The 27,512-nt window shown below is 40.3% G+C and overlaps 1 protein-coding gene and 1 long non-coding RNA gene across 2 annotated transcripts; one reads left to right on the forward strand and one right to left on the reverse strand.

The window, feature by feature from the left end:
* Positions 1-3,058: 3,058 nt before the first annotated feature.
* Positions 3,059-13,218, reverse strand: slc35b3 (solute carrier family 35 member B3). The gene is made up of 10 exons (XM_022198940.2): positions 12,972-13,218; positions 10,349-10,585; positions 10,024-10,145; positions 9,713-9,867; positions 7,481-7,588; positions 6,576-6,673; positions 6,260-6,352; positions 5,791-5,902; positions 5,143-5,212; positions 3,059-4,063 (listed from the first exon to the last, which is right to left on the reverse strand). The coding sequence occupies exons 2-10, from the start codon at positions 10,562-10,564 to the stop codon at positions 3,913-3,915; spliced, it is 1,125 nt and encodes a 374-aa protein (XP_022054632.1). The 5' UTR covers positions 10,565-10,585; positions 12,972-13,218; the 3' UTR covers positions 3,059-3,912.
* LOC127531330 (uncharacterized) lies at positions 12,363-26,282 on the forward strand. The gene is made up of 3 exons (XR_007938397.1): positions 12,363-12,641; positions 24,758-24,861; positions 25,772-26,282. It is a non-coding gene; the product is annotated as an uncharacterized LOC127531330 (long non-coding RNA).
* Positions 26,283-27,512: the final 1,230 nt, after the last annotated feature.

Raw genomic sequence — 27,512 nt, forward strand, 5'->3', positions numbered from 1 at the left:
CTTCAATAAGTTACAGCGCGTATTGAACAAATAGTGACAACAAAACAACTTGAAGGGCTAAACAATTAGTTTATCTGGTCTTTATGCACAGTTGCTAGTTGCCAAAAAAATCGTCACTAGTTAGTCTTCACTTTTTTCCTGAATTTGGGTTCAACATACAAAATATAAAATGTGTATTTGTTAGCTTAAGGTGCTATTTGCTTGATTTTATGCCCTTTAGAGAAAACTAGGTTAGCAGTTTTCTCATTTTCAGTCTTTAACTAGACTAACTAGCTACTGGCTTTAGCTTTATTCATACTACAAACAAAAGACTTGTATGATCTTCTTGTCTGTCTGCAAGAAAGCAAATAAGCATTTTTTCATGTCAAAATGTGACACTTAAAATGTTAAAATGCACACATTTTTTTGAAAAACATTGTTTCAACTCACTCAAATAATTGACTTTTATCATTTTATCTGGGTTAACTGATGATATTTAGCTATATAATTCCATATAACTGTGGTTCCATGCCTATTTGACAGTGATCGTGTGTGTGAAATAGAACCAGTGTGTTGGTACATGTCTCGGTGAGAGCGACTGCATATCCCTCACCTCGCCACCTGGCTGCCCCCACTGAACCGATTGCCCCCATAATGAATGGGCTGCCAGCCCTCCCTGCTGTGGCCGTCCGAGGTCTGACCACATATTATATAGCAACCTATCTGAAGTGGACCGCATATTATATAGCAGCCTATTTGCTGGAATGATGAGCTCCGGACACCTCCCATTATTTATTAGGAAAGGCCGCAGCCGTGAGAGACCTGAGGTTGGATGGCCTAGGTTACCAGGTGTGTGTTGGAAGTGGGGGTTGGATGAAGAAATGAGGGACAGAACAGCAGGAAGAAGCAGAAAAAGGTGAAGTAAAGACAAAGGAACAGCTCCCTAGATGAAGGCCTATTTGAATTTCTTTTAGCATAAATAAATTGTGACTTTGTTTCCTAAATGTTCTTTCATGTTAACGTCATGATTCAATCTTTAAACACATCCTGTTATAACAAATAGGACATTGTATTAATCATTCAAAGAAACATTTGCCATCACACAGCCATGCTAAAGACAAACCCTGTAAAGTCACCTATGATTACGACGCAAGCAAACAACATGTTTATCTAAAACGATAACAAAACAGCTGACTTCAGTGGATGGCAAATTCCTATGTGGCTTTGAAAAATGGCCAAAATCCTCCGTGTTCTAACAGGGGTCAGTCTGCTTTGTTAGGTGTGTTCTCCTGGTGCTAAAAGACAAATGATGTACTTTGCCTTGGGTCAACTGGGCTTTCCCATCCCATAATGACCTTTCAGGGAGCTGGAAGAGAGCAGCAGTTCCCATAGCGATGAAGCAGTACTGTACGCCGCACATCAAATGCGTGTAATGGCAAACTAATATTTTTAACGGTGCAACGCGACCTCTCAACCTCGAATGGACTGCTTCGCTGTTCATCCATCACACAAAAACAGTAAGACTTAAAAAGGCCCCTTGAACAAAATCTTTTCCCCATTTAGTGCCTGTGTGAAACCCAAATCTACAGCCAAACAAAAAAGCAACCAAAGTCAGTTTAGGTTTTCAACTGAGTTACGTGCTCTCAGTCTGTGCAACGCTTGCCATTTTGCTGTGGAATAAAAACTTAGCAGCCCTGTATGTGTGTGTGTGTGTGTGTGTGTGTGTGTGTGTGTGTGTGTGTGTGTGTGTGTGTGTGTGTGTGTGTGTGTGTGTGTGTGTGTGTGTAATGCTGCCAAAGGTTCCCTGGAGGAGAGAAGATCTCTGTCAGTTTGTCATCACACACAAGCTGCCAAATTTTATGAAATACCAAATTACTAATTGGCCCAGCGTTAGGTTTCCCGCCTGGAAGTGAGACTGTAATATCTGGGCCTCTATTAGGATCACAGAGAGAGCCACACTCAGCCCGTCTCCTGCTGAGCTGGCAAGTCTCTGTCATTTCACAGCTTGCCAGTGACACGCACATACAGACACACGAAATGATAATGAAGGACAAAAGACTTCTACTCTAATATTTCCAACATTTTCCTCGGCTACCTAAACGTTTCCTTGATCAGATTTTCGGTTGTGGTTGCGAGTGATGAAATAAAACACTCCATACAGCTTTGTAAGAGAATTCTTTTCTCACAGGGGTGACTCCAGTGAGAGGTGAACCTGCATGGTCAGCAGACACAACATCAGTGCTGGATTCCTGCTCCAAGGTTCTGTAGCATAAAGGATTCAAGATCCAAGCTTTCCAATCATTTCAGTAAATAATACAGCATTTATAGACTTTGCAGCTTTGCTACATTTACTGCAAAAACCACTGATCAGCCATGACTTTAAGATTACACTGTATGAATGGAATAAGAAATATGCATTTTAAGGGTTGTTCTCATCATATCTACTGCTGCACATCAAAGGAGCGTTTGCTAAGTGTACAATAAACAGTGAATAAGACTAGACAAGCACAGATCTCTTGGGAAATGACTATCTCTACGATGGATCGTGCATCCGGATTGAAACCAGATGAACAGTAATATTTATACTAAGAGCAGGGAATCTGTGAGAGGGATGTAATGTGTAAAAGACAGAACGGCAGCGGAATCCAGCATGCAAGCTCCAACTGTAACGCAACAGTGTAAATGCAGCACCGAGGGAAACACTGTCAGCGAGGACAGCGAAAAAACATAAAACTTGAGGAAGCGCTAGTGTGCTTGGAGCGGAACCAGGTGTGAGCATCATCATGTCATTATTTAGGGGGACTGAATTGGCATTTATTTGAGCGACACTCACGCATTCACAGGATGGATCCAAATGAATAGGACGGCCTGGGCACAGTGAAGGCTGCTGTTTATTTTCTGTCTAGCAGTGCTATCTTTTTTTCAGGACACCTAATCAAACACGCCTAAGGCCACTCGATGGATACACACACACACACGTACATTTTGGCAACATTTCAACTCTTCTCTCAAGCGGTGCAAAAGGAGAGGATAAGGGCTGGCTGACAAACCACACTCACACAAACACAAAACGCTGTACTTACTAAATACATACTTTATTGTAAAAAGAGCTGTACCCTTTCTCCCAAACATATGGTTAGCAAATTATGGCAGTTCATGATGTACAGTAGAGCAAATGACTTCGACCAAAATGGTATCATGTGTTCCCATATTTTTCATGAATTAAGATACAGTCAAATGTGAATTACCAATAAACTACGAAAAACACTTTTATAAAGACGATGATTAGGTAAAACAAAGTTTTGTTCCATTTTTCTGGCACATGCGGGGGCAAATATGCTTTTAATCGGTATGTATTTTTCAGTTAGGTTGGGTGACAATCACTTCAGACATGACACACATCAATACGTCTCTCTGTGCTCTCTCCTTCAAAATATTTCATTTTCGTTACAACCACTCAAGGGTTTTAAGTGTTTGCGTCAATTCCAGTGCAAAACTGTGCAATTTGGTTAGCGAAGGAGCTGCTTCCCTTCAGAGTCGTACATGTCCTCAGTGTTGTATTCCACGTTGAGAATGTTTCTGTGGGGCTCTGAGGCATTGCTTTACAAGATCCCACAAGGCTTTGATCCCCTTTTAAAACACAGTTACAGTTCCTTGCTTCAGATAGTGTAATATCAGGTAACCAGTGACATACTGGCAGACAGAGACGGATACGGCGACTCCCTCATTCATGGTTAAAACGTGTCAGCTGTCTGTAAGGCTGATTGGAGGTCAAACCCTGTATACCCATCCTTGGCTGGACGTTGGGAGTGATGTGACCCGGAGCTCAGGCACATGCTTCAGCATATCCCCTGAGAAATGAGGGCCGACACTCCACCTGAAGACTGAAGCAGTCTCCCTGCGCAAGACTTCCGCTACACTTGCGGGCGCGTCCTATACGTTTTGTGAGAGGAATCGGACTTTCTTTCCTGTCAGTAGCCGGCCTTTAAGGTCCTTGATGGAGGGAAGCTTCATTTTGTCTTTGTTTTTACTGTAAACATTCAAAAAGATGCCGAATAGCACCAGAAGGCCACCCCAGATGTACCTGGCAAGGAAAAGACGAAAAGGTTAGATGTTTTAAGGGGAGAAGCTAATTGCTCCTAATGTGAGAAATGGATCCACACAATGAAGAAGAGCAGGGTTGAACAGAGATTTTTCACTTAAAGACACCTAGCAGAGGTCAACATTTAGATGTGTGCCACTGTTTTGTGCATTTTCTGCATGTTTTACACTGTTCCACTGATACACAGGTAGAGTTAAAGCTGCAAGAAATGCAGCGATGTGCTGAAAGCAGCGAAGAAGTAAACTTCTAGCAAAGATAGATGTAAAATAAAAAAAGCTTTTCCAAATGTTATATAAAAAGAGAAGTGTATTTGTTAGACCTCAAGGATACACAGAGTCTGTTTTAATGAGCAACACTGAGTGAAACTTTGTGGACTACAAAATTCCACAGGGCACCTTTAAAAATGATACAACACAACATTTGTTTTTTGACAGTTCAACCGGAGTGTTTTATTGAAACTGTGCAGTTTCCTTCACTGTCAAATATTTTCATTTATGGTAGCATCATATTTTTATACAGTTTAGCACACCACATAATTGTATCGTAATTGATATGGTTAGAATTCATGAATTTGGTTCGTGCAGTCAATTTGGTGTCTGCTAAATCAGGTATTTACTGATTATTATACTACTAATAGAATTTGTTGGTTTAAAATCAGCAAACATGAAAGGGACGGACTCCAGTCACAGTGGAGGGCACACACCACTGGAGGGAGAATGAAGTTGGCCACGATCATACAGAAAAGATTTTTGTATCGAGAGACATCCACACCATGGCCATGTCGAAAGTCACGATGGAGAAACAGAGCAGGAGAGGTGCACAGAAAATGAGACTGTTTGACAGCACAGAGGAATCAGAGGCCAAGTTAGAGGGTGAACAACATGACAAGGAGTTAGAGCAGTGCAACAGTCTTGGTCTGAAAATGGACTGAGGACATGAAAATCAGGGGCAGGGGAGCCAAATCAAGATTTTTTTAGTCAAAGGAGAGGTCAGTGGTCACATTGTAGATTTAATTTAAGCTGGGAGGAAACTGCTTAAAGTCCAAAGGCTACAATACTTACTGAAAAGTGAAAGGTTTTGAGAAGAACATGAAGGAAAGTATGATAGTCATGGCCTTTCTCCCGGTGGTCACTGCAAAGGAATCAACACGTTCATCAGTGACAGGTCTGACAGCGGCATGGCGTCACTGTAACTATGACAACAAGTGAACACTAAGTCGGCTGCCTGCTGACGATCACATGATTGCGATCCTACTACAAATGCACCGCTGCAGACTTATCCATCAGAAATGATGCAACGATTGGCAGCCTTGGCAGAGTACTGTGCTTTATGAGCGCTTTACTCGTTTTAATTTAGACTGGTACACTGGCAGGAATGTAGCCGGACATGGAAGTAAAAACAGCACTCCGTTTATCCACACGTTTAAGTGCAATAACAGTAGTTTGTCCCCCAAATCAGTGAAGGATCATGATGAATAAAAATGAATCTCTTAATAACAATGAAAATAATTGCAATTGTCATTTTCGGCCAATTCCTGCCACTTTACCATCAATACAGTGATGGTGTGATGTTTTCCCTATTTGCTATTTGCTGTCAAGACTAACAACAGTACTATTCTAGAAATTGGAAAAAAGAAACCCTGACAGGACAGAATAGATATTCTTTTAACAGAAAAGAGAAGACATGATCTGGAAAACTGTGGCTCTGACCTGTCACTGCAACCAGGGCACCAAAGAGCTTGATTAAGGCCAGCACGAAGGAGATGCCAAAATAACCCGTTAGAGAGAAGAAGAATGCGTAACCGTATGTTATCACAGGATGCTGGAAGGAAGGAGATGATGACAGGAAAAAATAACTGCATATGAAAACATACTAATCGCAGAGCACTTGCAGTAACCAAATGAAGTGTGCACTGTGAGCCTTTAAGATGTCTTATGAATAAATGCAGCCTAATATTTAAAAGCAGCAGCCAGTCACACTTCAAGAGGTTATGAAGGATCACAAGTTTATTATTATACTGCACATAATAACTGATTAATTTGCATAACTTATAGACAAAATGGAACTTTTGCATTGTTTTTGCAACCACATGCATAAAGCAAATGTACATAGAGTAAACAATGTCTCCCACATTAACTGCTAAAGATGTGTTCTCATATTGTCTTAAGGTGTATTCACCTCTGAGCAGAATGCTACTGCTGGCCCCAGTCCGCCCACACACAGCAGGCCTGTCAGTATGTAGACAAACCCAATGGAGTACGAGTACAGCACCTGTCAGCACAACACCGTGAGATCAGTCAGTGACATCGCGCAGAGTTAGAACAATTATCATATTACTCACAGTCAGAACACAGGACATAAAAGTCTAATGACACAAACAAGCAGAGCGTCATATTCTGTATTTACCTTGAATGTGCAAACAGATCTAGTTGCCATTAGATTTCTACGCTTTGTTAAGGACAAGAATATTTAATCAGTTAGATTAGCACCGTACCATTTCTGAATTGGAGCCGTTATGGAGCTTCATGGCTTTCTCCTGCACATTTCCAATCGCAGCATCTGCACACAGCGCCAGGGAGATGAGGAGGACACCTGTATGCCACACACACACATGACCAAGAATGATTTAGGACATTGAAACCACAGTATAGGCAAACCCAATGTATTAGCTACAGGAATGCAAATAGACATTTGTCCATGATCGAGTAAGTTTCCAGCTATACTTTAAACAAAAAAAAAGGGAGAACATGTGACAGATGTGACCAGAACACACCACCAGTCAAAGTTTGGACACACTTTCTCATTCAATGATTTTTATGTAATTATTTTGTACATTTTAGATTATTACTGAAGACATCAAAACTACAAAAGAACACATTTAGAATTATGTTGTAACCAAAAAAAGCGTCAACCTGTGGTACTAATTGACAATGTAGAAGATAATACAAATAAATAAAAACCATTAAATGAGAAGGTGTGTCTAAACCTTTGACTGGTAGTGTATTTCACAATGTCCGGAGATGAACTTTCCTCTTGTAAGCCTAAAACTAACTGTACACCTTAATACTAATCTTCCATGTTTCAGAGACACAATTCAGCCTTTAATTCTATTAGTATTAGTCATTTAATAAACCACCTCCACTAAATGAGCACTCTGCGAACAATAACCACCAAGAATTTAGTGACTACAGATTTCTATTTCAGTTCTGATGAGACCAGATATCTTATTGATATTGCAACTTCCTCCAGTTTTCTGCCCAGACAGATAGAACTAATTGTACAGTTTTGATGCAAAACTAAACCAACACTTCTCTACTTGCTATACTATGCTGCAGCAATAACACTAGGGTTCTTCAGTGAAAACCACTGGAGCTTGCTGTTGGATCTCCAAGGACTTACCCGTGGCATTGAAGTTGGGGGCCACTTTGCTGTCAGCCAGGGTAAACCAGATGAGTCCCAGACTCATGCAGAGAGCAGCAGATACATCAGCCACATTATACCGTTTACCTGGAACACAAACACAAAGCAATGAATTACAGAATGTCTTTTTATCCGTAACCAAGAAATCATGGACCTTAAAGTTAAAATCTAAAGCTATTTTTTCTTTTTTTACAGGCACAAAGCTAAGGAAAAGTTTTACAAGCTATAGCAGCAAGAATTCTCAACTAAACTGTAAGGTACTTGCAAAACTTTAAAAACCTTTTACAACATCACAAATTCAGTAAACCAAACTGAGACACAGGGAGAATATTTTCCCTCAAGCGCAGCTTACAAAGAAATCTTTGAAAAGATGACCCACCTTTAATAAATAGAAAAAGTTGACATTGGACTCAGAAAATACTTAACTATTGAAAGTTTTTTTTTTTTCCCACAACGGGTATGCTTCACAATTCAAAGTTTCTGAGGTTGTGCATGTAACAACGCACAAGAAAAAGCCAGAGTGAAAAGGAAGAAGTAGGAAGAAAAAACAACAGGATGAAGGAGTTTTCCAAAAACAGGCTGACGGATAGATGCCTTCAGGTTGACAAGGGGACGCAACATCAGGTTGGCTGTGGTCGGCTTTGATTCCCCGATTCACCCTTTGAAGGTCTCACATCAGATGCAGCCCCACACCCCTCCCTCCCTCCATCCATCCATCCACCAATCCTTCCCTCTCTCCCACTTTCTTTCCTCTTTGCATTCTAAGTGAACGAATTCTGTTTTCCACTCGACCCCTTGAGGGACCGAGGTCCTCACATCTATCCATCTGGAGAGAGAGATGCAGGAAGGGGAAAAAGCGCACAAAACCCGTCTGACGTTCAGGACGCAGAACCTTGAGAAGGCCAGTGTGAGGATGAAAGGGCAGACAGAACTAAGAGCAGGGGGAATCTGCGAGTACCGCCGACTGGGCTCTGACGGCCGAAAACAACAAAAGTGGATAAAAAGAATGTGGTGAAAGTTGAAAGGTGGCTATTGCTTCAAAGGAGACGTGTGATGACTGGAATGAGGTGGAAAATGTGCCAGAGTCTACCTGACATGACTGATCACGGTTCAACTGTTCTGTGTTTAATAAGGATGATTTTTCTTTAAGCAATGATACAACACTCATCTTCATTATCTTCTGAATTAAAAATGCAAATTATTGAGTTTACTTGAGAGGTTTTTCTGAGGGGGAAAAAAAAAAAAATTAAACACTGAGCACTCATACCTACAGGGCTCTACGCTAACTTTTCCACTTCCACCAACTTTCTCACTCGGTCGCACCAGCACATGATTTGTTTGCAATGCATGCCCCGCTGTTTTTGAAAAAATATTCACATACAGACTACTATACCTCTAGAACACAGCAACAGCTTAATAGATTTTTGCACATTTAGCACAAGAAAAGCACTCAGAGAGCGCAGCACTCTGCCAAGGCTGTTCATTCCCCCCATAAGAAGTTCTCAGAAATGCAGCGTTTGTTTATTCATTGGTGATGATCACGAATCACAGCAACATAGGATGTGGTTATTTAATATAGATGTACCCACGAAAAAAATGACGTTGCTTTGAGCACAGGCGTGTGCTATGCATGTGGTATGTTATGTACAGACACCGAATCACGTGTCCTAAATATGTAGCAGGCGGCGGGAATTGATGGGACTCAGAAACACCTCCACAATTTATAATCATCATGAACTTGCACGCATGTGATCAGTCGAAATTTTGACATGCACACCCTTAAAAAAACAGAAAGGCTATATGTGTCCATTTTGGTCACATTCTGGAGCCTTGCTTTATATTTCTGGTCATGTAATTATCAGCTAAATTTACATATGTACTTTGAATTTGTCAGAATTATGTAAACTCGACCAATCACAATACAAGGAAAATGCAAAATATAAGATGCTGGAGAGCAGAAAAAAACAGACTTGGTAATCCAGATTTGATTCATGTTCAAACTATTTCAAAAAGTTAATTTAATGTTAAAATGATCAAAACAATCAAGCAAAAAAAAAAAAAAAAAAAAAACTATCGCTGACCTGTCACATGTAGGTCAATTAATTTCATAGAGTCGTAATGATGAAGTTTTTGTGCATCAGCAGAAACAAACCAAACAGTTTTATCGTGCAATGTACAATCTGTAAATAAACGATCAGATGAACGGCTAACCTTGTATAAACACTCCTCCGATCATGACGGGGATGAGTTTACAGCACTTGAAGATGACCTGTGTGGGGTAGTTCAAGTAGCCCAGTGAGGTATTGGACAGGCCCATTGTGCCCACTGTTAGAAAGGCTATGATCATGTAGGTCTTCCCTGGTATCCTGGAGGAGAGGAAGGCACGAATGAAATAAAGCTGCCGGCATGTCACCGATTCAATACAAAAACATCAGTAACAAAGCAGGTCGGTGTTACAAAGGAATGACAGCAATGAGGTTGAATATAGAACACCAGGAGCACAAAATGTTCTGTAGTTATACCTTCTGCGTTTGTCCTGTGTGAGTTGAAGCTCTACTAGTCCAAACATGGAGTAGAAGCCAAACTGGACCAGAGTGAGATACCAACCAAAAGGCTTGAATCCTTCCACGGAAAATATTAACTCCTACGTAGAGGGACAGAAAAACAGAACACTCTGTAACAGCTCTCTCTTCAGGTTTATTTCCCTGTGTTGTCTTTTTGTGTGTAACTACACAGACAAGAGCACATTTACAACAAATAATGGCATAAAGAGAGTGCAGAAAGTTTTTAAAAATGACTCCAAAATATTTTGCTAAGTGTGAGGGCGTGTTTTTCCCCCTCCCTTACCTGCAAGTACCCATAAATAAGGTAAAAGAGGAAGACTCCGGCCACACAGATGAAGAACTGTGTTGGTGCACTTAAGCTGCTCAGGTTGATTCCCAGAACCTTCAGCTCCTCCACAGACTTTATGTGGGGAGACATCACCTCCGTAGACGAGGGGATGGAGATGGAGATGTGCTTCCGTGAACTGTTGTAGCCCACCAGGCCATATTTGCTGCTCATTGTGTCTGTGGCTGCTGGGAGCTGTGGGGGATACAAAAAAAAAAAAGAAAAAAAAAAAGAGATTGAGGCTACAATCATAATGATGCCCTTCCTCCTTATCAAACACAGACAGCAGCTTTGATAAAAAGAGGGAGCAAGAGTTTAAAGAGGCACTACATCACTCTTGTTGATTAAAAATGCAGATTGGTAAAACTATCAAACTGTGTGCAGTTCAAAAAGTAGAATTAGGAAGCTGACCTAATAGAACAAAGTGACAAAGTTAAAAGTAAAAGATGGACAGGACAAACTTAGCCTGGAACTACGCTTTCATCACCACGTCATGTAAGACATTTACATAAGATAGTGATCATTCACAGGGTCAGTTTTATGATGACAATAAAACAATAACCACAGTGGCAGTGTCAACAAAAGTAAAGCCAACTTGTTACACCCAGGGAGTCATGCTGAACATAACAATGACAATCCCCTTTATTTAAATGGTATTTTTTAAAGCCTGAGATACAAGGTGCATCACAAAAACAAGCAAAGATAAAACATTAATAAGCAATCATCAAACATTAATACAAATTAAACTTCACAAAAACACATCATAAAGTATTGCACAAATGCTATTCTGTACAGGTAGATTCTTTAACGCTTTTTGCACTGAGGCACAGACTGAGTTGGTCCTTCAATAAGGGGAGCTTGTTCCACAGCACTGGGGCTAAAACAGTAAAAGTAAGGTCTGCTGTGGTTTTAAATCCTGGACCGGGGAACTTTTAACAGCCATTTTATGATTGGAGAGAATTCTGAGATGCAGAAAGGAGCCAGAACCTGGAGAGATTTAAAGGCAATCAACAGAATATTAAATTCAATGCTATAATAAAATGGCAAACCATTGTAATTTATCCAGGACTGGAATCATATAATCCCTGCATAGAGTGTTTGTGAGCATTCTCGCTGCTGTGTTTAAAAGCAATTGTAAACAGGCAAATGCTGCATTGCTTCAGCAAATAAATGATTTTCTGCAGTTGTTGCTCTATGTTTTTGGGTGGATGACTTTAGTTAAATATGCCAGCCATTGCTGGCAGTATTAAGCAAAAATGTGATCACAGTGTAAACACTTTGAAAAAATGACAGTCAGATTTGTAATGCAGTTTCTGTGACATTAGAAACATACTACCAGAAAACGTCAGAGTTACAAGCACATACCAATGTCATGCATTCTTGAATAGCTTTGTCTGTTATTGTGAACACGAGTGCTGTTTCTCTGTTCGTTTTTCTGCTCTGGTCACAGCCCTTCTTTAACTGTAGTCAGTTTATGTTGCGTGAGTGTTCAACAAGCATGGCATTACATTGTTTGTAGTTATTATGGGAAATGCAGGAGAAACACAACAACACAAGTGAATAGTCATGCTTATTAACGCTAGTCTCAACCTCAATAAATTATATTACTCCAAAACCTTTGAATTACATTTGCATAAGTATCCACCAAATTGTAGCTTTGAAGCGCCTTCTATGGGGAAAAAAAGATAACATATAGTCAATGCTGTATTTGGTGTTGTGTGGAAAAAGTCGGTCAAAAACTGACTGCAGGCTTAATGCAAAGTTATACTGCCCAGTTTTTATATGTTTAAAGCTGCTTTTTGGATTTAATGTGCAAATACATTAGTGCATTAGGAAAACAAGTGTGTCTTTAAGAAATCTAAATGTTTCCTTTAATCGATTAATTGTGACAAAGAAATGTTTGCAGTTTCTAAGTGTAATCCTGCAGAAAATTTAGGAATCATATAGGAAATGTTAGCGTAGTGTTTCCAATGATTAGGGCTGCATGTGTTTGGTGTCTTTAACATCCTTACTTAGGCTGTCATTAACAGGATTTATGGATGAGTTATGTGTAATAAAAATAAGAAATTCTCTTATCTGCAATCGTCTAGTGAGCTAGAGCTTTTAAATATAAGCCTCCTGGATGAAATCAGCTAGTTGTGTTGCACTGCTGACATTTCAGTCCCTATAAAAGGGGCAGCAGTCCTTTTTGGCAAGTAGAAAACATTACCATTACATGTGTCAAGATGGCTCGTCAAGGCTACTTCAAACGGTAAGAACAACTGCCATGGTTGAGGGCACAGAGCAGGTAAAATTATAAAAAGGCATACAAATAATTACTCCAGCGGATGATAAACAGTTTGTAGCAGATGATCAATATTTGGCACAACACCGCTAACGTTAGCTAGGCTATGTAGCAGCCGCTTTACTAACTTAAGTAGCTGCTGTCAATAGATTAGACAGCTTAGATTAAGCATCCAAAACGCGCTGATAATCCCAACAATTAATGCCATCCTATTACACCACCAGTATTAGCCATTTCTGTTGTCCACGACATGTTTTTCCCAGCCAAGCCACTAAGCTACAATAGCAAGCCTGTTACCTTCGACAACACTTCCGTGTTTCTTTACGTCTGCTTATCCTCTTTTTCAGAGGCAAAGCCGGTGAATATCATTCCCCTGGACGTGCCGGCTTCATCTTTCGTACGCTCCGCACCTTTTCACGTCTTTACTTTGCGGTGACAGACAGCCGAAGCGCGTTGAGCTGCGGGTTAGCCGTCTAAAAGCTACCCGCACTTGCTGCAGTGGCAGAAGGCAGCCAACAGCTTCCGCTACGCTGCGACCTTTGAACCGTGTTCCTATTGGCTGACTGGGAGCCACTGCAGCAGGTGACCGTCTCACCGGGTCCTCGCGCCAAACACACATGCAGTTTAAATCACGGAAAAGACATGTTAGTTCATGTTAGATAAAGCCAGGAATAGAAGAAGCAATTGGTTTAGTTATTGTGGTTCAAGATAAAACCGAGCAGGCTGCATGTCTACCTGTGTAACCTGTGTAGAGGAGTCCATGAGGAGTTGGTGAGTTTGCTGCCTGTTGTCACATATGTCACCTCAGACAAACACTAGTTGTTCTGGTTAATCCGGTTTAGTGGCTTCTTCGAGCAACAACCATGTCCTCATACCACTAGTATTCAAGAGGATCTAATTGTTGGACTCTCAAAAAATGAATGCAAACTTAACAGAATCCTCAAATTTTGCAACATATTTTGGCTTAATTTTTGGGGTACTTTCTTAGTTTAATATCATGCATTTTAACAATGTTTTTTAAAAATTCTTTACTTCTAATTTACAGATTTTTCCTGTTTGGTTAAATTACAGATAGTAAGTGGGAAAATGTGTATTTTTACAGATGCTAACTTGTTCCTCTACAACATTTTCACTACACCTTATATTTACTTTAGTTAAATACTCAAAAAATATATATTTTGAAAGATTTTTGCTGCGATTTGAAAGAAAAAGTATTTTTATTAGGGATTTAAATGTAGAAAAAATTTCCCTGCTTTGTTAAATTACAGATAAAATGTAGCAAAGTCCCTGAATAAAATTTTAATTTCTATGTTGACTGAAAAAAAAACCCCACACTGGCCATAACTATGAATACTGTCCACATCAAAAATCTGTATTAAAAAAATAGAAATAGTGATAAGCTCTTTAACAAATTATTCCAGTTTTTCATAATTTTAAACCTGATTTTTCTGGCACTGTTGCTGCCACATTATTACAAGTTTTTATTTTATTTTATGGGCTTTCTTTTGCATTTCTGTCTTGCTACTAAATCTGTTTTCTGTGAAACTGGAGTACCCGGAGAAACCAGGAGATTTGAACCTGTGGCTGTGCAAACCAGTGCACTACTATGCCACCCATGTTATAGATCAAACTACCCCAATGTAGCCCACCTGTATCCATTTATTAAACTAGTTACAACTTAAATTGTTATTTACATGTCAGTGCATCATTTATCATCATATGCTATAATGGAGCCAGACTGATGTATTGGTTCATCAGTATTAATAGCTACTATTGAACTATTACAGATATATTGATATCGGCATGTATGTTAATGTTTAACTTGGAGATGTGTCCTGGTGAGTTGCTCCATTGTTTGCCACACTTTCTATACATCAACCTATATATAAATAACCAAATTGTCTTACTCTCTAAAAATCTGCAACAGCATCTCCAGTTAATCAGCGTCAGCTCAAGTAATCTAGTATTGGTTGGGCTCTGTAATATAATGTTGTATATCATTGGTTTTGTCCATTCTGCTGTATGATGGAACACTTTCACTATTGATGTTTGTAGTCTAATTTTGCTGCAGTAGTGTTTCACTCTGCTAATATTTCTGGATTCTGGTACAGTTTTGAATGCAGGAAAAATTTACAAAGGAGTGTTTTTAGATTGTGGTGTTTAGACTTTTACTTGAAGCTCCCATATGCTGATAATCAATTTTTCTTGTGTTCTGTGGTTGATATAAACTTGGAGTAGTAAAATGAAAGCTGTTAAAAGATGGTGATGTTTACTTCTGCTAGTCCTCAAACACCCCCACAACTAGCTAGCATCTCAGCTTTACAAGTTAGTTAGAATTTGACCACAGTGCTTTGGTCAGTTGGGTAGGAATAGCTGGAACTGTTTGGTTTTAAGAGCAGAACAGCTCAGTTAGAGCAGCCCTAAAACCAGGTGTTATACAGACACGGTGAAATGACCCATCTTTGCAGTAGAAAAATCGAAAGACACACTGCAGAGACGAGTAAAAGTTTGATTAATTTGCAGAAAGGGTCACAATATGAGATCTTTGAGTACTTCTTTCTCCAGTAAAATATTTAAAGCCTTATAGATAGAAATACTGCCCGGTTCATTGTGAAACTGTGCAACAAATAATATCTTATCATCATGTTGAGGCACCATCCTAATACTGTTGCCATCTGTGTACCGTACATGATGATGGCTGTCCACGACACCTTCTTTCTCATCATTACCGTATTCCTCTCAGACTTCCCTCCTCTTCCACCTTTCACCTTCTGTCTTTCCCCATCAGCTCTCCTCTTCCTTCACCATGCTTTCATGTCCATATGAGCTGCCCTCCCCATTACAGTTCTTTCACTCTTTCCCTCCCCTTATTGCATTATTCTCTTCTTGGCTTCCTTACTTCTGCCTCTGTCTCTTAGCCATCTCATATACCTACCTCTCCCTCTTTAGCTTCTCCAGCATAAGTCGCAAAACTCTCTTTTGCCCCTTCATTCCCCTCCTCCAGCTTCTAGCCTTCCTTTCTCCCTGCTGTCCAATCTCAAATCCCTCCCTCTGCCTGCCTTGGTTCTCCCTCTCTCTCTCTGTCCTCTTTCCCCAGCCAGAGGTTAATACACTCCAGGATGGCATTATTTCCTCCCCAGCCCTCCGACAATATAAAAATTCAGAATGGACAGCTCAATCCCTCTTCCATCTCAGATTTGATTGTAATGGTATTGCCTCCTGTCCCTGGGAGGCCCCTGCCGCCTCGCCAACCCGGCCTTTATGACACTAAATGGCCAGGCTACAATTTTTCCATCTATTCAAAAAATTCTGTTAATAACTCATTTGGAATGAGCCGTCGAGACTCCCTGGGCCGTCTGCGGCCAGGTCTCTCACCTCTCTGCTCATAGGGGTCACAACATCCAGAAAAAAAGATGCAGGGCTGAATCGCAAATGTAAAAGGTTAATTAATCTCTCAGAATTTACAATCCCCTTCCCCCATTCCCTGTGCACTCCAATTGACAGTCCCAAAGAGACAAAAATGTCATATTTACAACCTCGCATGGAGAAAGTGCTCAGCAATGCACAGCAGTCGAGCACAGGCGAAGGGCCTGTCCGACCACTTTTCCTTCTCCCCCGTCCAACTTTACAAGTGTAGCCATTCATCACGCGTGATGGATTTATGTAATAAAACCCATTTCCTTTTCCCATACGGTCCTATTAAATAATAAAATAATTATTTATTGATTATTCAAAAAGGTACATATGCGCGGGTAATGGCTTTGTACCACACCACTGGACCTGCAATAAATAAAGCAGGCGGTGAGAAGGCTTGAGAGAGACAGAGGAATAAAGCAGAGAGGGAGGAAGAAATGAAAGGGAATGAAATGACTCTTGAGCCAGTGAAATCTGGATCCAATATGGCCTCTTGCAGTATGGATCAGGGAGGACATTATTCTATCTTCAGGAGGCTCATATGAGAGTGAGACCTATGAATGGTTTCAATATTGTAAATGGACCATAGAAATCAGGACAGACAGCTGGGTCAGAGTCCTCGACAGAGTTGGAGATTTTAACATTTTTCAGATTGACACTACCATCCTTGAACTATACTATACTTTTCTTTCAAACAGGATTACAAAATGTTCTGCATTATCAGCTAAAGCATACAACGAATACCAGATAATAGAAAGTTGAGTTGGGAGTAGGCTCGGCTAAAAATGACGGTTTTATTAGGCTTCTAAAGTGTTTGCTTTGGAACTTATTGTTAGAAATAAAGCTCTTCCTGGCGTTCAGTAAACTGTCCAGCCGTGCATGAGTGATGACATTTGTTTTTCCTTCTTTAATCTCTTTTCAAGACAATACAGATCCACTCCTATAAACACTCTGCCCTGATAATGATCCTCCTTATTATTTATTATTCATCATCAGTATCATAAAAAGCCCCCCTATCCTCAGCCGTGGATCATTTCAAAAGAGACACTTTAATGTCAGCCAGATATTACATTTAGGGCTTCTTAATAACCCATTTGTGTTTGGTCTTATCCTCGGCTAAAGTGCACTCGCTCTCCGTTGTCTTTTTCCTGGGCTTGTCTCAAGCCTCCTGCATGCTACGGAAAACAGATGCTATCTCGGCTATATTACTTCTCAAAGCACTCATATCCTCTCCCATGTTATTTTCTTTGATCTGCTAGGCTTGCTGCTCTTACATTTTTCTCCCCCCACCACCCTCTCTCCTCCTCCTCCCCTCACGCCCTCCTCCCACCACCTCCCCTTTCTCTTCTTCTCTTCCCCCGACCCTCCATCCTCTCTGCCAGAGAGCCGAGACAGGCCGGCCAGACTGGTTCACGGTGGCTGTGGACGTTTGAAATTCAGCTCATCTGTTCTCTGTCATCAGAGGGCAAGAGGTGCATGGTGGGTCGGACCTCTTAGATTCTCCATTTAATATGCCTTCAGCATCAGAGGAGCGCTTCACGTCAGGGCTGAGTGTCAACTTACATTCGGTAAACAGTCCATTAAATTTAAAGCAGGAATCAAAACCGCACTTATAAGACTAGCGGCTCTATAAGCTTTCTATCTTTATCAAGAAATCCATTCCTTAAATGCTAAGTGACTGAATTTCACTCAACCCTAGTTCATTTGTGATATCAGTTTATTGATTTGTGAGCTGTTAGGAATAAACTCTGGCAGTTTTGATGATGGAGTAGTAATTTAGATTCTTTTGGATAGCAATACCAAAACAATTATTAGTTCCACCTTAATAAAGGTGTTGAGTCATTAAGTGCTTCAGGAAAGTGTGATAGACATTTGTCACTGTTTTCTTACATTCTGTTCAATTAATTAGAATAACTGACTAATTCTTAATGTTTTCTAGTATATTTACCCTAAATTAAAATAATCATTTTAATGTTTTGAGCTTTAGGAATTCATTTTGAGTGAAAGTAATGTTTCACAGAAGCAAGTTCGGAATTGCAGCTTGATGCATCATAGGTTGACATCTAAAAATGTTTGTGCCTCTAAAGTGTGTCTTATATAAGAATACGTTGTGTAGTTTCACCATATAACAGCCTCCATACATGCTCTAAACATTTAGGAACTGCACCTCCTTGTTAAACATTGTTTCTTTTTGTATGAAGTTTAAATGTAGAGGAAATCTGAGCCACTTGTCAGGTTTCAAAGCTTTTTTGTGTTCAACATTTTTACCTCTACAGCTGACAGTGTAGCGACTACAACATAGCATGAAACAGAGATGAAATGACTTGCATTAAAGGCGTTTAGCCAGAATCAAACATTTGCTGTTGTGAACCTCTGAGCCACCAGTTTGGTCGTACAAGTTGTTGATATCCAAAATCACTGCAGCTCTTTTCATGATTTTTAACTTTTTAATTGAAGTGTTGACTCTTATTTCTTTTAAAGAATTAAAGAAGGAATCAGAAAAGCATCATTGAAGTGAACTAAAAAATAAACCGTTTAAACCATTGCAAATTAATCAGGACGCTTTCATTCAAACACACACAGATTTGTTAAGCTGACTAGTGCACACACAGGTCATAAGGAGGAATAACGGAGTGAATAGGTGAATCTGAAGGCAGACACAGGAGACCAAGGAATCTTTGACTTTCTTATGAGCAGCCAGGAGGGGGAAGCATCCCTCTTTGCAAGTGTGCTTAGAAGAAAAGGAAAGAAAAAGTAATTAAGCAAACAATTTACCAGGAATTGTGTGTCTGCTTATCCAATCTACCATACTTGCTTTTGCACTAATACATACAGACAGAAAACGGGGGGGAAAAAAGATTGTTTTTTTGTCTCCTCAGAGTGACGGTAAATGACACACATGTTTCATTGCCCATTCATTTAACCTGCACTGTGCTTATGAAGAGAAAGGGATTGAGAAACAAATTACGTAGTGTCATTTAATTAGGAGTTTGGCTGTGAGCAATAATCCAGTTTTTTCTCATAACCTTTAACTACTTAATGGATTTGAGAAGCTATTACCTTTCAAGATTTCTGTTTTTAATTATTTGGAGTATTGTCACTGATATGAAATGTCAATCACACACCAGGAATAATGCTGTTTGTGACTGAATATTATTTACTTATGGATTGAAGCTGGAGGAGTTGTTCCCGCCGACACGTTTGCAGAAACAACAAAAATTGTGCAATATGCAAAATCCTGCTCCGTGGCCTGTTGGGCTTTTCACGTTCATTTATCCTTATGCACCCATTTACTAACGCAGCCCAATTCTAAATCCAAGAGAGGCCATTATTTACATAGATATTATAATTATGTTTATGATAACGGCAAGCCATGGTAAATCTCACAGTAATATTAGAAATGCGCCTATGTGAATCCAGGATTGGATTATAATAATGACTCAGTTTTAATATGTACAAACTCAATTTATAGTTTTCCTCCTTTGGCGATTATACTGTAGGTGTGCATGTGTAAAAATATAATCCATGCTGTGTGTGTGTTTGGATAAGTCCACAGTAGAGGAACTACCTCTCACCCTGATCACGTTTAGGCAACGCTGTGAAAGTAGCAGACAGAGTTTGTTTAGTTTCCCCTGGAGGACATTGCAGTTCTCTGCCAACAGTCCAACCCACGTACTGTGACACTAGGCCTGACTGTGTATACGAATATCGCCTTAAATACATGAGCCATGTGAGGTGCGCTTGATTTATTTCACCAGACACTCACAGGACCATAAGGGTACGAGTCCTGATCTTAAATCAACGCCGCTCCTGTGACAGCGTGCGGCATACCTGGGCCAAATGTACAATATGTGTACGTATTCTTTTTAGAATTCTTAAATAAATCAAAAATACACGTATTAGAAGCACCTGATACAGCTTGTCTGGAAGTTGATAGTTTCACTTGTGCTAATGTCTAGGAGGATAAATGAAACGCACCTCGAGCAGCTCAAATATTCACAGCCTTATTCAAATAGATGTTTTCACCCAGGTTTGACACGGCTCTTAGGCTGGCGTGTTGGCTCCTCAGACCCCCCATGGCACGGGGCATGTAATCATCCTGAAAGTCTCTCTGGGTGTCTGCACTCTCATAAAGCAGGAAAATGGATCGTGTGGCCCAGGAAGGGAAAATGAAAGAAAAGGAGAATGAAATTACAGACCTGGCTGACTGCACAAATCATGCATATCATGTTTTATGGCTTGCCAGAAGAATTCAACACCTGTGGATCACCGTAGCTATAATTGTACACGAACGCACCAGGATGGAGGTGGGAGGAGAGTTGTGGTTTGTGTGTCATTGAATATGTGAGTGAGAGTGTGTGTGCGCGCCCCGTAGATGTTTGTGTGATTGCAAGTATGTTTTTGTTGGCATGACTGGGTTTCAGAGACAGAGGTAAGATGATAAAAGAAAGTTACGGGAACGCCTGTTGTTCACTTCTTCAGTACATCCTGGGTGAGCCGCCCACAGCCCACACGGCTCGCTCACACAGGCTTCATTTAGCATTGTAATTACCCTGTTTATTTACCCTACATGCTTTTGGTGGTAAAACGGGGGCCAATTCATCAGATCAGGACAATTTGGTCTGGCTGTTGGCTTTGCCATTTACTTTAATTAAATGAGGCAATCAGTGAATCATAAATCACGGTCGGTGTGACCACTAGCTCTGTTTGAACCTGGTCGTCTTCTTTTTAAGGCGACACACCTTGTGAGAAAACTTACAATAGAAACCCGCAACTTTAACTTCTAAGAGGTAATCAACATTTTAACGGTTAGTTTTGTAATCCTAGTTTTTTATTATCACCCCACACGCATGTGTTTATGCAGATTTCTTTTTATAAATCTAAGTTTTTCCACAAGTTTTTTTTGACACTTTCCTCTAAAGTTCTGATGGATGCACAGGCAGGATGTATGAATGAAGGTGAAATCCCGAATAAGATGACAATATAGCCCATCCTCCCCCTCTCCTCGCCCTCCTCTCTGCTGTGGATGCTGATGCTTGAGTCAAATTGATTACACCACTCCATCTGCATCATGACTGGCCTCCTCCTGTGTTTGCCGCCTCTGCCTACAGCACAGAGTTAGTGTACAATTACATATAGTTTAATATATCTGCCTGAGCACCTTTAAATAAGCATCACAAGTCCACAAGGTGATTTGTCTTCCAGCCCCATTACTCCATTGTACATCTTGATAGCCAGGGATCGCTCCTAGCTATGTTTAAGCATTAAATAGTGTATTATTATTTCACATAAATCAAGCTGAGATGTGAGGGGGGTATTCATAAATTTTGCATTTCTCGCAGACAGTATTTTAAAGCCTCTCTCTCTCTCTCCGCCGCTCTGAATTTGGAGACTAAAGCAATTCTGCTCCCTGCACTTGATAGTACATTAAAGATGGGCATATCAGGGAGGTATATTCAAAACAACATGTAATGCAGTTTAGATTAAGTTTGAGTTGCTTTAACACATTAATCATTGCGCCGTTTCCATAATAAGTACCCTTGCTTTTGTCAGTGATGCAGCCAGACACATGCAGCATTGCCATCAGAGAACATTGTATTGTTATTGTCATGAATAATGTGGAAAAATAGTAATAAAGCCCATTCATCATAATACTTTCCGAGTTAACCGTGGCTACTGAATCTCTTATCTGTGCTCACCGATGAAAGGATAAATTAAATTTAAAGGTGAACGTTTGCCGTCAGCCTCCTTTTTCTCCCGGAGAAGTGCCCCCGAGCCCCCCCTTTGGATATTAGCCCTGTGTTTGTGCAAAACGTCTACTGAGGAAATGACTTCACTCAGGAAACTGGATGTCAGCTTTGCACACATGCAGGAGAGCTGCCAGTGTTGTAGTCAGGCCGACAACACGTTCTTCTCTCTGCTCGCTCTCCGCTTGAGTGTAAACCTACAAAAAGTGACAAAGGAGGAAATTGGACTCGCAGTTGTTTTGGTTACTCCAAGGACACCTCGCACATTCGTTTCAATTCCTTGTCTGTGGCCTGGTTTTCTGATTGGCGGTGACGTACAAGTCAGGGACTATGAGGTGTGAAGTGAAACCTGAGGATTTGTCAGAGCTAATGGAAGTATGATGTTATCTTATTTGTCACATGAACAATTTAAGAATACAAAGGTTCTGGATGGTCTTGGTCTAGGATCCAAACTTTACATACATGGAATTTTCCTTGTGTACGTAGTTTTGATCTTTAAAGTTTATGTCATCAATTACTTTGCCCATAATCTACTATTATATTTACATGCATGCTTCAGTGCATCACAGTGCAATAATTCCTAAATGAGAAACATATTTTGTTGGCAGCACTATAGTCCCCATTTCCATCTTTTTTACTCTGTCTGACGTGTATTCACATAAAAAGATACAGAGGACTGTATAAGTGTACCTAAGAAAAATAAAAAATATGGATGAGATGTCAAGCCAGTCATGTTGTAAAATTTATTCCGAACATTACCTCAACCATCCCGGTATTACAGAAACGGCATGAGTCACTGGAAATCATACGAAACGTAAATCAGCCTAAATTGTTTAAATAATGCAAAAGTCTCATAAGTTTGACTTTTGTGATTTCATGCTCACATCGCAACAGTACACCACAATTAAAGCTAATTTTCACTTTTAAAACATGCTTATCATTCTCGGCACATAATAATTATATGACCTGCTGGCCTGGGGGCTTCAGTGCTGCAACAAAGTCAGTAGAAAATCTTGTAAAAGTCATTGCAAATTGGAAATTGACTAGATGCCAGGACAGTAAGTTGAGGACTGAGGAGGGGGGGGAGAAGTGAGAAAAAAATGTCTTTGAACTAGTTTTTGCTTGCAGAAAATATCGCTCCTGGGTTGATATTCTTTCTGAAGTGTTTCATGGCAATGAGAATTAAGAAATAAAGCAGAGCGCCAAATGATTCAGTGAAAAGATGGCACACACCCACAGGTATTCTGTTCACATGACATCACCCTGTGTAAAATTGACAACTTCATGTTTTTTTAAGGCCTTTTTTTTTTTTTTTTTTTAAGTTGGTGGGCTTTCGGAGTTTATTAACTCTTTGCAAGAGAGACTGTGGTGAGAAAGCAGCAGCAGAATGGAAAAAAACAAAGAGCAAAAGAAGCATAAATCTGTCAGCTGTTGGTTTACTTGTCACATAGATAAATTTTCATTGATTAGAGATATTTCAAGTCGTTTGTTCTTGAGCACATCAGAGCCACATGAAGGTACAAGGGAACAAGATCTCGGTCTTTCTCCACCTCTCCCTTCATTCCTTGGCAGATCGTGTGTTCTGACCTTGACATGTGCAGGCTGGCTGCATGTTTCCCTCTCAGTGCACCCTCAGCTCAGCTCATGAACTGGAAACTTTGCTCCTGTCATCTTCCCCCCCCCCCTCGCTCTCCTTCTCATGATCACTCCAGCTTTCTCCAGCTTACACACACACATACTGACAACAATACCTGGGAGGATAAATGCTCAGTTAAATTGAATAAACATAATCCAGACATGCTCCATTCCTGCCTGTCTTTTATGGACAACTTGCGCAGGGATCCCTGATTCCATCAGCGAAGACGACGCTGAGATTAGATGTCAGCTGAAAGGCCACTGTCAGATAAAAGAGGACTCAGAGCTCTCTATTATGTGCCGAGAATTTTAATCAAACATCAGATAATCAGTGATTTTACTGAGCTGGTATCATAGTTTCACTTATCATTTGATGACAGATAGTATATAGTGCATACATTTGCACGAGTGTTTCCTTTGTCTTTTTCACACATTCCTTTTGCTTGCTTGTGTTTCCGAGGAAAGCAAATTACGCACTTTTCTCCCTGCTCACAGATTGCTGTGTTTATAGTGAAAATATTACACATCACCTGACTGCTGGCCCTTTTTCATCAGTGTGATGGTTCATTAAAGTGTTTCATCAGTGTCTGAAAATTACATACACGGAGTTAAGAGAGCAGGTCTCCCCCCCCCAGTACCCGTTTATGCTCCAGATGCTCCGATGCCCTCTCATGTTAAAACAAAGCTACCTGTCTATCATCTAACCATGAGTGCTCTGGGTGGGGCAGGATTCCAGTCTTTTGAAGTGAAGTTGTCATGGGAAATCTGTATCACCGGGGCTCAGTACAATCATAGGCGCAAGATTAATTGTTTGCGGTGCACCACTTCAAACATTTACTTTTTAGATCCTCCATTACGGGATGAACTCTCGCATCGCCCATCATCACCTGCGTACACACCTGCACACGCACACGCTCTGCAAAAAACAGTAAATACCATATGTTCAAATTCCTGCGCGGCTGTAAAAACACATGGTCTGATGTATGCAGGCACATGCGCTCAAGGCTTTACGAATCATCAAATGTCAATTCCCTTACAATGTGTATACATGCAGTAGCACATAAATTTGCAGATGTATAAAATGATAGTTAAATGTGTATTGACAAGTGACACCCCTCCTCCAAACACACGCACACATACAAGCGTGCATGACTCCAAACAGACTGCAGTAACACAACATTAAGCGGTTTTCTCTTCTCTGTTATCTCCAGCTTCCTTTTTGCCCTTTGGTTAAACATTCTCTTGGCATGCATGATCTCATTTAACTTTGATTTCCTCTTTTTCCAGGACGGCATCCTCGATGGTTCCAATTTCCAGCCCATTCCCCAATTTTCAACCCCAATGACAGACAACACACGCTGGAATGGCTGTTTAGCTAAAGAAGGGAATTGGTAAGTGATGATTTTAAATGCTGTTTAAGATAAAAAGGGGAGTTTGCAGCAGATAAGGATTTGCCTGGGTAGAGAGCAGGAAGCTCGGAGATACCGCATTGAATGTGCTGTTACAGTAGCTGCATACCACATGTGTGATTTATGTCGCTGAGCTTTAGAAAACGCTGCTGCAGGAAAGTTGTTTTTAATTTCTAAAAATAAGCTGGTGCTTTAAATTAAATATAAAATGTTTTCATAAAAATGTAGAATGCCTTTTTTTCTTTAGGAAAAGCATGATGTTTCCTAAAATAATTACCATGCTGAAATATGATATGATAAAATGTCTGGGTACTATGTAAATTATAATTTTAAAAAAAAATAAAAGTCCTAACTCTTAATTCTAAGTGTAAACATAATAATTAAGAGAGAGCTGAAAATAAATGCAGCAACCATACATTTTCATGCTTTGTGTTGTGTAAATAGTTTTGTTTGCCTAAGTTTTGCCATTTATAATTTGCAATTTTACTTTTTTTTTAAAACTTTCAATAATATTAAATAGAATGTTTTCCAATTTTCAATCAAGACTTTAAAAATGATGTGAATCTAGAATATTTAAACACCTAAAATTTGTGCGTCACCATCCGTAATCTTATTCTCATTGCGCCCGACATAATATTTACTTAATTTGTTCCTGATTAACCTCTGGAGGGTGGAGATTGTGTCCATCATAAAAAACTTTTTGTTGGCTGAAAAGAGCAGCTCATTGTCGAGCTTTAAGTGGTTTGTGTAATCCCCTATAATCTATACCATGAAGCCAAAGGATTCTGAAAATCTGTTTTCAGCACATTTTGAGTAGGAGCGAACCTGGGAATTCACTCTCTCGCTCTCTCTCTCTCTCTCTCTCTCTCTCCCCAACTCTGTCATGAAACAGAGCACCCCATTTCCATATCAATCGGATTAGTTCCAAGACCAGGGAAGTAGGAGTAATGTAAGTAACCGTACAAATTTAAATATAGGACATCAAAAACATTGTTAGGCATTCATTTATTTTTGAAGCAGCCCTGGCCCTCTGTTTGTCTCTGTGAAGATGAGATGAAAATGTATCTCTTCAATTTTATTTTCATTTTATTTTGAAAGGCGCTCAACGGCACCCGTATTTGAACGTTTCATGTGCACCGTGGCACCCCGCTGCTCTTGTATGCTTAACCTCTTTTGTGAAGCGAGTATGTCACATCAAGCAATGCACTTGTTCAGAATGCAACACCAAAACAATTTCAGGTGGGCAGCGTTCACACAGGCTTTTGAACGTTTCTGCAGGAGCGGACAGTAAAGTGTTTGGCTGTGGACTCCTGTCGTGCTGAAACCATTTTGTACTTCACAGTTATGCTTACACATTTCATTCGCCGTGGATGTAAACATATGTGTTTCAGCTGTGTATGTTTATTCTGTAGATAAAATAAAAAAAACACCGAACAATGTGAGTGTTTTATTACTGAAATTCTTCTTTATATTAAAACAGCAGCAATAAATCAAACAGGAGAAATGCAACTACATGCTGCACTTACACATTTTTAAATCCAAAGTTTTCTATAATTTCACATTTTCAGACATTATTTATTTGACTATACTTTGAAATTTATCAACTGTTTTGTGTATGTCACTGTATGTTTGGGGGGAAAAGTTTTGGTTGCATTAACTCACATGTGAGTTTTATCTTTTTTAATCTACAAATCAATACTTTTTCCGTATAAATACTAACAGAAATATCATAGGGATAAGTCATAAATAGTGGACATTTAGAAAGCTTGTTTTGAGCCAGAGAAATTGGGAGGCCGGTGTATGCGTGTGTGAGCGAGTCATGAAGAGATTATTCAGCAGTCCGTCCCGCTGACTGGCCAGTCCAGCCGGTAAAGTCGCTGTCTGGATGAGGAGACGGAGACGTGGATGCCTGCCTGCGCTTCCTCAGCCCTTCAAGACTTAGCCCGTCTCCCTGTAATTGAAAAGCTAGCTCGGCTGTGTTGTCTTGGGATTTGTCCCTTTATAATGCAGCTTCAAAACAGGAAAACCAATAGTGGGAATAGACCCCCGAATGTAATTAATTTTGTGGGGGCGGGGGGTAATGGGGGGAGGTGGGGGGTGGAGGGGGCAGTGGGGGTATTATTGCAGGAGGAAGAATTCTAATCAGTTGCAGATTCCTTCCTGTTTGGTTAGCGTGACCGTGGCCAATTACCAGTGAACTCTGTGTTACAGTTTCACTTCCTGTGCTACCCAGAGAATGGGCCGAGACCGACGACGCAGAGCCGAGTGGGACGGAGGGAGAGAGAGAGAGAGAGAGAGAGAAAGCAAGCAAGAGGGGAGAGGAGATAGAGATAGCGGGAGAAAGACAAAACAAGACGCATGAAGATGAGAATGCAGGAAAGTAAACAGAGGAGAGGAAGGGGGAAAAAAAAGACGAAATAAAGGGGAGGGTGAAATCTCTGGCCAGATCTAAGGTGCAGAGACATGAAGGCACATACGTCCTTTATCCACCTAATATAAGACATGACATGTGGTTTACAGAGGAAATGAAAGGATTTTTGGACCCGACTTCTCGTGCTGCTCTCAGGTAAAGACTCAAACTGCAGAGCAACAGACTGAACTCAAGTCACAAATGCAATAACGCATAACTCAAT

The sequence above is a fragment of the Acanthochromis polyacanthus genome, chromosome 20, assembly GCF_021347895.1.
Source record: "Acanthochromis polyacanthus isolate Apoly-LR-REF ecotype Palm Island chromosome 20, KAUST_Apoly_ChrSc, whole genome shotgun sequence".
In the NCBI taxonomy this organism is placed as follows: domain Eukaryota; kingdom Metazoa; phylum Chordata; class Actinopteri; family Pomacentridae; genus Acanthochromis; species Acanthochromis polyacanthus.

Bases quoted from the DNA above. Each gene is read 5' to 3' on its own strand.
- slc35b3 (XM_022198940.2), bottom strand. From the start codon at position 10,564: ATGAGCAGCAAATATGGCCTGGTGGGCTACAACAGTTCACGGAAGCAC. The intron at 10,146-10,348 runs GTAAGGGAGGGG...CCCTCTACGTAG, and splicing joins TTATTTATGGGTACTTGCAG to GAGTTAATATTTTCCGTGGA. The intron at 4,064-5,142 runs GTAAGTATTGTA...TTTCCTTGCCAG, and splicing joins TCAAAACCTTTCACTTTTCA to GTACATCTGGGGTGGCCTTC.